Source organism: Dama dama, chromosome 18, assembly GCF_033118175.1.
Source record: "Dama dama isolate Ldn47 chromosome 18, ASM3311817v1, whole genome shotgun sequence".
Classification (NCBI taxonomy): domain Eukaryota; kingdom Metazoa; phylum Chordata; class Mammalia; order Artiodactyla; family Cervidae; genus Dama; species Dama dama.
The window spans coordinates 69069133-69083261 of NC_083698.1; the positions used below are offsets into that span (position 1 = coordinate 69069133).

A 14129-nucleotide genomic window follows, 5' to 3' on the forward strand; every position below is an offset into this window, starting at 1 on the left:
GTCTCTTGCCTTCTTACCATATTTGCCCGTCTCTGAGACCATTAGCTTCACAATTTCCAGTGCAATAGAAACACATTTTTGTTCTTTTGTGTGAGTGTTTTAAAGGGTATTTTATATCTTTAGGCCTTTAGAAACATATTGTCTTCCCTTTTATGGGAAGGGGATTAGAGCTTGGAAAAGTAGATGCAAGCTCTATTTAACACTTTACTAACACACTCTGTGATGTGGTTTTTCATTCATTTATGCTTGCCTTATTTTAATATAAATAGTTAATGAACCTAATTGTTGAAGGATATATTTGGGTGAAGGACACAATAAATGGTATGATAATTAAAATATAAAAAATAGGACTTCCTCATTGGCTCAGTGGTAAAGAATATGCAGAGGTAAAGAATACACCTACAGTGCAGGAGCCACAAGAGATGTGGGTTTGATCCCTGGGTCAGAAAGATCCCCTGGACGAAGGAATGGCAACTCACTCCAGTATTCTTGCCTGGAGAACTCCATGGACAGAGGAGTCTGGCGGGCTACAGTCATGGCGTCACAAAGAATTGGACACAACTGAGAGACTAACATTTCCACTTTCATAATAAAAATAATTATTTTGCAACTTTTAAACCAAAGGTGCTTGCCAGTTTGGTCCTACAAGAAAGCAGACATCAAGATCAGTGTAGAGATGCATTGGAGGAAATGCCTTGAAGGATAAAGGAGCTTTCATACTGCACAGGTGTTACACCTGTGAAAGAGCAAAGGAAGGGGAAGATTGGATAGGAAGATACTCAGATTTCAGTGCAGTAGTGAAACACTCTTGGCTGAGTTTATGGGAAATACCCAAGCAGATATTTCCTGTTAGAGGAATCTTGCATGAGGAAGTAATGGTTCTGTATCTCCGTCATGCACAGTCCTTGGCAGGGGAGAAGCCAAGGGCAACGTTAATCGTGAATCCAGTGAAGGAGGTGGTGCATTGCAGGGTGTGGCAGCTGGAGGCTGTCAATCAGCGATGCTCCCTTGCAGCAGGTGCTCTTGAAGGGACATGTGACTATCTCCATGGCTGCCTTGATGTCTACTTGAGATACTGAGCCAGTTTCAAAGAAATATTTCTGCTGTGAATTTCTTATTTTAAAGCAGTTTGACAAAGTCTCCTTCATGAGGGGGAGAAGAATCCTAACATTAAATAATGGACAACTTTTTGTTGTTGGATATTCCTAAAATGTCTACTAAGAATTTAAATATTATTTTAATTTAGAGAATGTGAAAGGAAGTAAAAATAAGATTTTATTATTTACCACTGTAATAATCATAGGATGTCTAAACATACCATTAGATAATGCTGTTCCTTTAGTCCTGTCATTTTTTAAAGGTAAACATTGCTGACTCAGTGGACATGAGTTTGAGTAAACTCAAGGAAATGGTGAAAGACAGGGAAGCCTGGTGTGCTGCAATTCATGGGGTCACAGAGTCGGACACGACTTAGTGACTGGACAACAACGAAGTTGTTTACATGTTAGTGAAGAGACCAAAATTGCTAGCTGGATATACCTATTTCTGATCAGTTTGTCCTTTAGACCCTTTTGATTTTGATCTGCAACCAATTTGTTTTCAACTGAATCACTTGCTTCCAAAAGGACTAGAGAAATTCCTGGCCTGGAAATTGGAATCAGATCATCTGTGGTCTAATTCTTCTTTGTTACCATGTGGCTGTGTGACCTTGTGGAAATTACTTTATCCCCTTAGGCTTTAGTTTCCCAATCTGTGAAATGAGTTTATTAGATTAGATAATCTCCAGGCTTCATCTAGGGTATGAAAGTTTGTGGTTGAAGGTGGAGGTTACAGTTAAAATGTTTCTGTATTTATTATCAAAAGTGAAAAGCTGTATTTAGGATATGTGTGGACAGCACATATATAGGAAAACACAATTTAAAGAAATCTTCCAGGCTGAAATGAGAGATTACTTTCCACAAGATAAACTTTAATAGAGTGGATTTTTTTGTTTTTTAAAAATAAATTGTTTAAGATAGTATTAGATTTACAGAATTGCTGTGAAGATAGTACAGAGTGCTTATTTATTTTTGCTTTACAGAATTTTAGAAATATTGGTGAAAATCAATGCTGAGTGGGTGGTATTAGTGATGAAAGGGGGCAGGGAAGGAGCCAGTGGGGTGGATGGTAGAGAGGCTGGACTTCACATTTTATGTGAAAAGAATTTAGGCATATTCCGTGATGTGATCCTGATATATGTGACTTTCCAAAAAAGAAAAAAAAACCAACCCTAATAAATGCTCAACTATTAATACAGTAACAGAGACTCATCACCCAGAATAAGGGAAGCAACAGTCATACTCTAACTTAGCTATATCTTATCTGAAGTTCTGGGTTTTGTTTTCAAAGGGACACTGAAATATTTGTAGGTGATCCAAAAAAGAGGGAGCAGGATGATGAGAGATATGGAAATTATGTAAGAGGAGAGACTGAATGAGCTGAAGAGGTTTGATATGAACAAGAGAGGACTTAGCAGGGATCTGCAACCAATTAACTTTTTTTTTTCTTTTGACGACCAATTACTTTTTAAATTAAATTTATTTTCAAAATTAGGTAAACTATTCATATAATTAAAAAATAAAAAATGATGTAAAACATATGTAGTGCATCTACTCTTACTTCTATTCCTCCCTCTCCCCATCCTGTTTAGGTATGATTTTTTTATTACTTTTTTTGAATCCTTTCATTGTTTCTTTAGGCAATACCAGTAAATGCACATATACAAGGGAATCAAACTTTACACATTATTTTGCACCTTGATTTTTTTTTTTTTGCTTAATAATATATTTTGGAAATCTTTTTGTATCTGTATAAATAAGGTGACTTGTTTGTTTTAAATAGCTACATAGAATTTCTTTCTGTGAAAGCATTATAGTTTACTTGATCCATCCTGAAGATGAATGCTTGAGTTCTTGCCTATATTTTGTTTTTACACTGTTGTTCTTGAAAAATAAGAAAAATGAAGAGTGATGTTTATTTGTCATCTCAAATGCTTGCAGGCATATCTGTAGGATAAATGCTCTTGTGCAGAGTCCCTCGGTCAAAACTTAACTCTGCATTTTTAATTTTTTACTTGAACATGCAAATTTATTTTAAAGTCACATAAATAGAAAACACAAATGAAAACCTTCATAACCAGATGTTTTTCTTAAGCCCAAAGTTCAGATTTTCTCAATTTTCTTCCTTTTTTTTTAAATTAGAGGATAATTACTTTACAATATTGTGGTTTTTGCCATACATCAACATGAATCAGCCATAGTTATACATATGTCTCTTCCCTCTTGAACCCTGCTCCCTTTTCCCACCCCATCCCACCCCTCTAGATTGTCAGAGAGCACTGGTGGCTTTGGGTTCCCTGTGTAATACAGCAAACTCTCACTGGTTATCTATTTAACATATGGCAATGTTTCAATGCTATTCTCTCAAATCATCCCACCCTCTCCTTCCCTCACTGTGTTGAAAAGTCTGCTCTTTATCTCTGTTTCCTTTGCTGCCCTGCAAGTTGGTTCGCAAGAGTTGGGCATGGCTTAGCAACTAAACCACCAATATATGGTATTTGTCTTTTTCTTCTGACTTTGTAAATCTATACAGCCACTATGGAGAACAATGTGGAGATTCCATAGAAAACTTGTAATAAAACTACCATTTGTGCATGTGTGCTCACTCACTTCAGTCGTGTCTGAGTCTTTGTGACCCTAAGGACTGTAGACCACCAGGCTCCTCTGTCCGTGGGATTCTCCAGGCAAGAATACTGGAGTGGGTTGCCATTTCCTACTCCGGGGGATCTTCCTGACCCAGGGATCAAACCCATGTCTCTTTACATCTCCTGAATTGCAGATGGATTCTTTACCACTGAGCCACCAGGAAAGCCCATAAAACTGCTGTACAGCCCAGCAATCCCACTACTGGGCATATACCATGAGGAAGCCATAACTGAAAAAGACATATGTATCCTAATGTTCATTGCAGCAGTGTTTACAATAGCTAGGACATGGAAGCAACCTAGATATCCACTGGCAGATGAATGGATAAGGAAGTCGTGGTACATATACACAATGGAATATTACTCAGCTATGAAAAAGAGTGCATTGGAGTCAGTTCTAATGAGGTGAATGAAGCTAGAGCCTGTTATACAGAGTACATTTTTAATTTTGAAAGATAATGCCTAATTTCTCTCCGTAGGATTGTCCCTATTTACATACACAGCCTTACTCACAGAGTCTGTGCTCAAACTTTTGGATTTTGCCCATCTGTGAGGTAAGAAATGGCATTTAAATGCAGGCTGAGTTTTCATGCATTTCTTTATGAATGAAGTTGAGTGTCTTTTCACATGTTGAAGTACCTTTGTCCCACTGTGAACTGTTCTGACCAGCTATTCTGTTCAATTGTGTAGCTGTGTTAGTGCTGACCCCTCACCCTCCCTATGAGCTGAAAACTGCTTCTGTGAGCACCTGTGATACCTTGGCTGCAGGCTTTCTCTTTGGCCATGGTGGCATGTACAGTGAGCATATGGGAAAACTTCCGAAGAGCCAGAAAGTTAGTGCCTAGAAGCTTCTCTCATCTGGTAATAAACAGGAATTTGGTGTAGGACTGCCCCCCCACCCCGATTTTCCTTTCCTCAGGATGAGGATAACAGGTATGACACTGTTTCCCAGTGGAGTTGGACCTGCGGTCGTGACTGACTTGAGGACCCACACTTTATTCCTTCCCTGCTCTGTCTGCGTCCCTACTCTAAGCCCCGTACTTAATGATTCCATTTCCAGAATAAACTACACATTTGCATTAGAATCTGTGCCTCAGAGTTGGCTTCTGGGTTGTGGCTTGAACCCAAGTCAAGCCAGGTTGTGAGACCTATCTCTTGAGTGCTTCTCAAAGTGTGGCCTGCAGATGGTTTGTGGTCTATTTGTCACCTGTCTGATAAAGTCAGAAATTGAGCTTGAAAGTTTAGAAACTTCTATAGAATTCGATGTTGCTATGATATTCAAGTGTGGTGATTTTGCATTTTACACACACAAACACACACACACAAATGTCTGTGATGAATTGAAAAAGAAATAAAAACACTGTAGGACTTCCCTGGTGGTCCAGTGGTTAGGAATCTGCCTGCCAATTGCAGGCAGGGGACATGAGTTCAATGCCTTGTTGGGGAAGATTCCACATGCCTTGCAGCAAGTAAGCCCCTGTGTCACAACTACTGAAACCTATGTGCCTTAGAGCCCATGCTTCACAACAAGAGAAGCCACCCATCACAGTGAGATGCCCGCACACTGCAATGAAGCATAGCCCTTGCTCACGGCAACCAGAGAAAGCCTGCAGACAGCAGTGAAGACCCAGCACAGCCAAAAATAAATATACAAGTTAATAAATAAATAAATGCAGTAAAACACTGCATAGGTGAAAAAGGCACAACTTTAAATGACCGCCCTGGGACCAGTGGATGGAAGGGCAGTTAGGACAATTTTGATTTGGTATGAGAGAGGTTTCTAATTGCCCTGTGTACCTAAGAATGGAAAGATTTCCTATTGGTGGCAGTCAGTACGCTTATCTTGAGACGAGTTAAGCCTGCTTGGCTGGCTGGACAGTTGAGACTCTAAAGAATCCTTGAGTTTGAGGGCAGACCTTTCGTCTTAACAGATTTTGCTTCTCTGCCTTAATGAAACTTGAACAGTAATTCTCTTACTCTTTCATCTCTTTCTGTGAAAGAAAAGATTAGTAAAAGTGAAACCAATATATGAGTTGTATCCCTTAATACATAGCTAATGCATGCTGATTCTCTAAAAATCCTAAGGGAGAGTTTAACTATAGTTAGTCCTGTTCTGATTGTTTTGATGCATTGTGAGTTCCCTTCTAACAGCCCTTCATATTTACAAAACCGAGAAACTGGCAACTTTAGGTAGTGAGACTGAATCTTGTTTTCTTTAGCACTAAGATTTCTCAACTAGTCTTAAAATACGAAGTGAGAAGTGTTATGAAATTTCTTGGGCGTGTCACTGGATCTCAAGAACATAAGTCCTTTCACACAAAGCACTAAGGTGAAACCAAACAGAAAACATTTGCCTTTCATCTTCTGTAGAGCTGTATTTTCATTGGCTGCTCCTCTGAGTCCTCAGGTCAGGGGTTTTTGCCTACCTACACCTGAACTACCTAGTACCTACCACCAGCAGTCTTTCTGCTGCTTAAAAAAGCCTGTGTTCAGACTGTGGTGGGCACATTAAAGTGGTGCTTACAACAGAGCTGTGTTCAATGCTGAAACCAAGGGATCACAGGTCCCTACAACCTTAAATGGCATCCTAATTTCAACAATAGGCAAATATGGAGTGCTAAGGATGGGGCAGTCAGGAATTTTTAAGGCTCCCATTAAAAACATTAAAAAAAAAAATGTTGCCAGTGGTTCAGTCTACTCAGCCTAATATATGGATCCTCAGGCATATTTTGGAGGAGCACATGAGGGTCCTCCATTGTACTATGGTGTGAAAGGTGGTGGCCCTGGACTCAGATGGCCTTGATTCAAATCCCATGTTTGCCTCTTTCTAGGCAAGGCACTCAGTGTTTATGAGGCTCAGTTTCTTCTGGAAAATGGCAATAATAAGAGTATTTTAGACAGTTGTTAATGAGGGTGAAATAAGGTACTGCATGTCAAGTGCTTGGTGTTTGGTCATAATATCATACAGTCAACATCATTAAAAGCCTTCAAGATTCCTTCCTAGCAGGAAACAGGTAGAACCTATGTGAACTGGAGGAGTCAGCTGTATTTGGATAGTCAAACTGGCTTGATGGTTTGGGGATGGAGTGACATTGGAAGGGACGATAGGAGGAAACTGGCTGGGCTAAGGCAGGGTGCAGGACCCTGCTGGTCTGTGCTCCCCTTTACTCCAACTTTCATTGCTTTCCCCTTCACCCCTGATCCTTCTCCCCACTCAGTTGGATCGATTTCTTGTTTCTTCTTGTCTGAGAGCTCAGGGCTTTGCTGTAAACTTCAGAAAGGTAATGCAGAGAAGGGTGCCTTACTCCCCTTCTCCTGAATGCTACTGAATGAAGCTTTGGAAGACTGGAGGGTTTTTCCACATTGTGATCTTAACTCACTGTAACAAAGTAGAGGAGGAGCAATCATATAAGGAGATTTTTTTGGTGTGTGTGTATTAAACAGGTAGTGGTGTGGACAGTCGTGATGGAGAATGGAAATTGCAAGCTCTGTGTGCAGCAACTTGACTGCCATTCCACCTTTATTTGGGGAGGAGGTCCAGAACCTTTTGAGCTGCTAGTGATCAAATTCATTATATTTGCATTCATTGTTATCATGACTCTTCTCTGATCCTTGAACTGGAAACACATGGAGAGCTCTTGAATGCAACTTCTTGTTAAAGTAGCTTTCTAATAGGAACTTTGTTCTGTCTACTTCTAGCTTACTCAAGGTTGCTGACCCTTTCTTTATTTATCTGTTTTTACTTTGCTTTTGAAAGAAAGGAAACACCCATCAGGGCTGCAGTTGTTCAGTTGTCCAAGGCATTTCATGTCTGGTCCCACAACTTAAAATTCAACTTGAAATCAGTCTACCCATTAAGGCAGTTGCCCTGTCTGGGTGGCGTCCACCTGAGAGAAGGAAGAAAGGCCTTTTTTTTGCTTCCACAAAAGTCCAGTGTGGGATAGTTTGACCCCTACCTGTTTGACCTGCTAATGCTTTTTCCCTCTCTGAGGGTAAAAACTGAAACATGCAGGATGTTGGAATACGGCATGTGCCAAGTGTAGGCATGTGTCACATGAAGCTGCAAATCCACTAATGTGCTTCCCAACCCCTGTACTTCCTCTCCTTTTCCTTATCCCTGAAAGGAACTATTTTTAGTTCCAGATGCTAGAACTACTGTGATCCAAAACCTTCAAGTCGCTTTCTTTGGAATGCAGATGAGTCAACACCAGAATGATTAAACAGCTAGAAAGACTTTTAAAACAATGTTTAATGAGCACACATTTCCAAAAGCAGTCATCCCTTAACATGGGGAATATATACAAAAATAAAAGGTCTATCATATAATAAAAATGTTCCTAGAATACAGGAAACGTATAAAGAGTGAGGAAGTTTAGTCTGACTTTTTTAATGTAGAAGAATAGTTTGGAACAGTTAAAAGGAATATAGTTCACACAACACACCTATTTCTGTTTCAAATTCTTTTCCACCTTAAGGAAACTGGGAATCAGCTGTTAGGATGGGCACATTGGTTTGATGGCTTGGGAATGGATGTTGGGAGGGGGTGAAAGGAGGGAACTGACTTCTCTTGTCAGCTGGTGGGGCTTGGAGCCTTGTGGATGAGGCTGAGGGTCATGCCCAGCAATGCATTGTGATGCCAAAACCACCAGGGGTGCTCTGGAATGTCTGGCTTCCTGGATGCCTTTTGTGAAGTACCCAAGAAGAACATTTTTACTAGGTTATAAAAACAGAATCCTTTTTACTGTAGGTAAGCTTTTTTTTTTTTTTTTTAAAAGCTGGAGTGGGTTGCCATGTTAAATCCCAGGGGATCTCCCTGACCCAGGGACTGAACCCACATCTTTTATGTCTCCTGCACTGCAGGTAGATTCTTTACCCATTGAGCCACCTGGGAAGTCCCTTGTTTAACCTAAGAGTGGCATTTTCTAGTCTTAGTAATGAACCAGATAGCCAGTAAAAATATTACTCTTTTCCAAAAAAGGCACATGGTTAACCCCAAACGTTTCCTTTAGATTAGCCTGGATAGTACTTAACCTTTTAGATAACCAATTCTCTATCCAAAAGGCAGTGGCCAACCCTAGAACACTTGGGTATTTTGCATAAAGTAGAATGAATGAGTAGTGATAGTTGCCCTGTCTTTCTCACTGATGCCCTGGGGTCTTCACCACACAGCACAGCTCTGCTCAAAGTCTCAAGCTTTTCTGAATCCTTGAGTATATCAAGGATAAATTAATGGAACAAGTATTCTGGGTGTCTTCTCATTAACACTAGCTGAAATTAAACAAACAAACAAAATCTGTAAGGGTATAATGGGAAAGATTGAAGGCGGGAGGAGAAGGGGACAACAGATGATAAGATGGTTGGACGGCATCACTGTCTCGTTGGGGATGAGTTTGAGTAAGTTCTGGGAGCTGGTGATGGACAGGGAAGCCTGGCGTGCTGCAGTCCATGGGGTCACAAAGAGTCAGACATGACTGAGCAACTGAACTGAACTGAACTGAACTGAAGGGTATAATGCAACCAACATCTTCATATGGTGCCAATGGTATTAACTTCAAAAATAATTTGACAATTACATTCAATGTTTTTAAATTTTTAATCACAATTCTTCACAAGTATTCTGAAGAAGTAACTTAAAATACACACTAAAGTTATAAGTGCTAAGGTAGCCTCTGAAATGTTGTTTTAGTAAAAAATGGATATAACTTAAATGTTGAATTAGAGCAGTGGTAAAATAAGTGCATATTTGATGTAATATCATGAAGCCACTGATTCAATACATATAGCATGTAAGTAAGCAAACAAAGCCACAGTATATTAAGTGAAAAAGGAAGGATACACAATTGAATATACAGTCTAGGTAGAACTATTTTCAAAAAGTTTTATAGAAAAATATTCTGGATTATGGGTGATGTTTTAATATATTGTAATCATTTTGTATAATGTCATATAGAATATATGATAGTGAAAGTAAAAAGTAAAAGAAATGGCCTATGTGAGGCAGGCAGAAAATTGTCAAATCCAAAGCTTTTGGTTATTTCGGCTTGTGGAAAGGTCATACATAAGGCTCCTGTCAGCTCCATATATGAGCCAGGAAGGCTAATCCTGCTGAAGGTCATCTTGGAATTGGCATCATTATCACAAAAAAGCATAGAGAAGCATCCTGACTTCCAGCTAGGACTTGAGAAAGAACCAAGTCTCCTATTACAAACTGCTGCTCACACCTCTCCTGCCTAAGAGGCATCTCTCATCTGTGTTTTGGTCCAATTTACACTTTCATTATTCATTTAATTTCACTGCTTAAATTTATAACAAACTATGACAAATTATAGAAGCTACTTTTTTATACTAGCAATTCATTTCATAGATGATTAATATTAAACAAATTTGGAATATGTTATTTACAAAGCATAGCACAAAACCTAAATAATAGTAAACCTGATGTAGTACAAACTTTATAAAATTTATTTAATTTTTTTTTAACTTTTTGCACAAGGGCTTTTATCAACTCTTCTTCACTTATGGTACATTGAGAAAATCCAAGTGGATATCCCTCATTTTTAACTCAATCTTTTTTATACTTATTCCTTTGTGGAGGAATGATCTTATGACAACTGTATAAGTTTGCATATATCCAGTCCATGATTATTTCTAATCTATTGTGAAATTTTTATTGTTTTATAAAATAATTCCCCATACTACCTATCCAGGTTGGTAAAAAAAAATATCAAAAAGCACACGTAACTACAGAATTTACCATGGCAATATTTATAATCACCTGCACTTCCAAAAACCAGAATAAAAATCTCATTCCTTTTGCTTCCTTGGCCCTCTTTTTCAGACCAATCTAATAAAGCCCTTATCAGCAGCCACCATCTTAGTATTTTCTCTTTCACTCTACTTAGCCCTTGAACCAGAGAAGGAAACTGCATGTACTTTCCCTGGATTTTGCAAGACATTAGGTCATGTATGTTGCCCACAGCAAAGAAGCTTCTTATTGTGAAACCACAAAGCTAATGGCGATTCAGCCCCCCACCTCCAGTAAAAGGAGAGGCGGAGACCAGCAGTGACTCAGCATGGACCTGAGATTAAAATGGTGTCCCATTTCTCAAAGTCAGGCATGATTTCTTCCTCTGTTCACAAACTTCAGCCCATGGTGGGAGAAAAATACTTTCTTCACTGCACTAATTCTTCTTCTCTAAACATGCAACACCATAGTTAAGATGTCTGGGTGAATCGAACTTTGCTTTAAATATCTGTTTTTCCATTTAGTGCCGATTCTGAGTACTTCGGGTTCCTTTCCCAACCCTGGCGGATCCGCATAAGGGTCTTGTCTATACATGGCAGGATGAGGATGAACTTGATCACCAGCACTGTGCAAGGGATGATCAGTGCAATCACGTAGGCTGAAGGGAGATACCACACAAGGTTCGAAGGGTTGAGGAATCTCTTCCCACCATACACCAAGGTGTGGGCTGTGCACAAGATCAGGGTCAAATAACCCAGTTTGGACTATAAACAAGAAACAAAAACATGTACATTAACACTGTTTACATTTTCACGTGAAATACTGTGAGTCAGTGAAGGGTATTCGTCAAAGCCACAAACCTTTGAAAACTGTAGTATTTAGAACACTGCCAAGAACTGAAAAAACATTAACTCTCCTTCAGGATGATCATTGTATCATTAAAAAAAAAGGAAAAGACTGCTTACAAATGACCTGGTGGTTTCATCTTAACCTAACTGGATGAGAAAGGTTCCCAGGAATAGATTCTTTTGCATTTGAATAAGTAATGTACCTTCTTTTTCAAGGGTAACACTCTTTTCTGGACCATCTTTTCTGGAGGCCAGAGATGAAGAGAACACAGTATGTCTTCAAGAAATACCACATTAGTGTATGTTGCTGACAGATACTAGCTGAATTATATCACAGTAAACAGCAGTTAGCAAACTTTACTTTTTCTTGGTTGTTTGTTTAGGCCTACATACAAAGCCCAATGTTTATTTCTGTCTTAATGTCTTGAATAAAGGTATAAACATGAGAAAATGTTGACTGCATTTGGTCCCTGGGAGAAACTGTAAGACTTTTGAATTCAAACAGTTCTATAAAGTGCAATTCTGACTTCTGTTACTAATGTTCTATTTTGTTATACTAGTTCTCAAGGAATATGCCTCAGAATCACCCAGAGGGCTTGTGAAAACAAACCAACTGCTGGGCCTTACTGATCTTGGAGGATCTCAGATGACCTCAGCCTACAGTGACTTGAAGCTGGGCTTCAGTTCCCAGCCAGAGACTGAGGACAGGTTGAGGTGGTGAGAGCACCAAATCCTAGCCACTAGACCAGTGGTCAGTGACAAGACCCTGATTCTTTGGTTTTGCGGAAAAGAATTCCCACAAAGACAGAAAGTATTGAAGCAAGCAGTGTTTATTGGAAGGAAAAGAGTATAGTATGTGTGGGTAGACACATGGGCAGGCTCAGAGAGAGAGAGTTGCTGAGTCACCCTTTCGTGGCAGTTTGAATTACTTTTATGGGTCATTTCTTCTGGGTTTCCTTTGGCCAATCATTTTGAATTGTTTGGTCCTGAGGCCATATTTGGTATATCTCAGGATCCTTTCATGTGTGGAAGCTCATCTCTTGGCCAAGATGGAGTCTAGTGAATAGTGAAGAGGCTCATGGGTAGTTGACAGCACTTACTATGAGGTGTCACCCCCTCCCTTTTTTACCTCCAAGGAGCCTTTCTGTGCATGTGTCATCGGGGAGGTCTCCTTAACTTCAAGAACGAGGACTTGTGTTTTTTTTAAAATTTGGTATCTGGGCAGGGCACAGCCTCCTCCATCATCCTGCTTTTATGGAGTTTCTCCTATTATGGGGTTTTCATCCACAGGGGAGAAATTGTTCAACCTGGGGCCCATCTAACTCCTGTCTCAATACCTCCAGAGTTTCTGATTCAGTTTGGTAGGGGTGGGGCATGAGGATTTGTATCTAACATGATCCCAGGCAATACTGCTGCTGCTGGTGGTCCAGGTGCCACACTTTGAAGACCTCTGGTCTACGAGATTAGTTACTAACTGCCTTTAATGACATATCTGGTGGTTGATGTGTCTAAACACTGATATTCTATCTTACAGACCAGCACTGAATCTGGTATGATGACAGGCTAGCATAGAAAGTTTTATACCCATCAGTCCATATTCTAAAGTTGATTTTCAGAAATAGAAATTTTGTGTTTGGGTTTCTTTCCACCTTGAGCCTAGTATATCTCCATACACAGGGTTCAATAGTAGTTGATGCTTTTCACTCTGTACTCTTAGCTGTGTCTCTGGGAGTGGTCAGGAATCTTGTCCTGCTAGGAAATCAAACCATTATGGAATCTGCCTTTGGATTCCAGAGTTTAGCTTTTATAATCTGAACTTGTTTCAGTTACTATTTTTATGTGATTGCTAGGGAACTGATGGAGCAAAATGAAAATTTATGTGGGTATGAGAGAAAAATCAGAATATTTGTAAACTCAGAATCATTTTGCACTAAAAAGTAGATTAAATCATGAAGTCCTTTTACCTGGACAAATCGGAACTCTCTCCAGTTGACTGTGTTGCTAACTGATGGCAAGGAAGTGATTCCCAAGAGGACAAACAGGAAAAATCCGAGCATTCCCAAAGCGACATATGAATCACTGAGCCAGGAGGTAGTGGTACTAAATGGATTTTCTTTCTTGGTTATTGCCTAAAATAGTTAAAAGCAATTTTTTAAAATTTCATTTTTTACAAATTTCCCAAAATTTTAAGGTGATGAAAAAATACCTCTGCATCGTTTCTTTGCTCAATGCAAGTTGTATAACATTTCTGAAGAGTCAATGAAAATAATTACATTTAGAAAAATACACCTAGATATTATGCTTTTTGATAGAAAAAGTAATTGGTTCTATTAGGACTTTACTATGATGGTTGACTCCAGAAATTGTATAGAGAATTTTAATTGACCCTGTAAATCCTAAAACAAGATAAACATTTATTTAAACCTTCTTTACCATATGGCTTCTTGTTCCCCAAGCAACTCAAATGATTACATCAGGGTTCTGTTTTCCTGCTTTATATTGCTGATTATTCACACACATGAAGTTTGAGTTCTTTTCTGTGTGCATGTTTTTTTTTTTTTTTTTTTGTAACATAGCTTCAGGTCTGTTGTAACACATCTTGAGAGAAATCTGGCCCCTGTAACATGGCTATTACCCAAGGACATGCTATGTATTTGTTATGGAAATAATGTAGAGAAATCCCACAGACACACCATCAATGAGTTATTGACTAATAAACTTTGAGACTGCAGTAGGATTGATCAAAAGCAATTAATTCCAAACCAGAACTGATGTATAGGACTTTCTCTGGGGC

General features: G+C 39.2%; 1 protein-coding gene across 1 annotated transcript in view; it reads right to left on the reverse strand.

Annotated features, from left to right (window-relative positions):
* Nucleotides 1-7973: 7973 nt before the first annotated feature.
* STEAP4 (STEAP4 metalloreductase) overlaps nucleotides 7974-14129 on the reverse strand; it is a 31962-nt gene continuing 25806 nt past the window's right edge. Inside the window, exons 4-5 of the mRNA XM_061165540.1 lie at nucleotides 13300-13464; nucleotides 7974-11251 (exon numbers count right to left, since the gene is read on the reverse strand). Coding sequence (XP_061021523.1) covers nucleotides 10988-11251; nucleotides 13300-13464 — 429 coding nt within the window. The 3' untranslated portion in view covers nucleotides 7974-10987. The remainder of the gene's footprint in view (nucleotides 11252-13299; nucleotides 13465-14129) is intronic.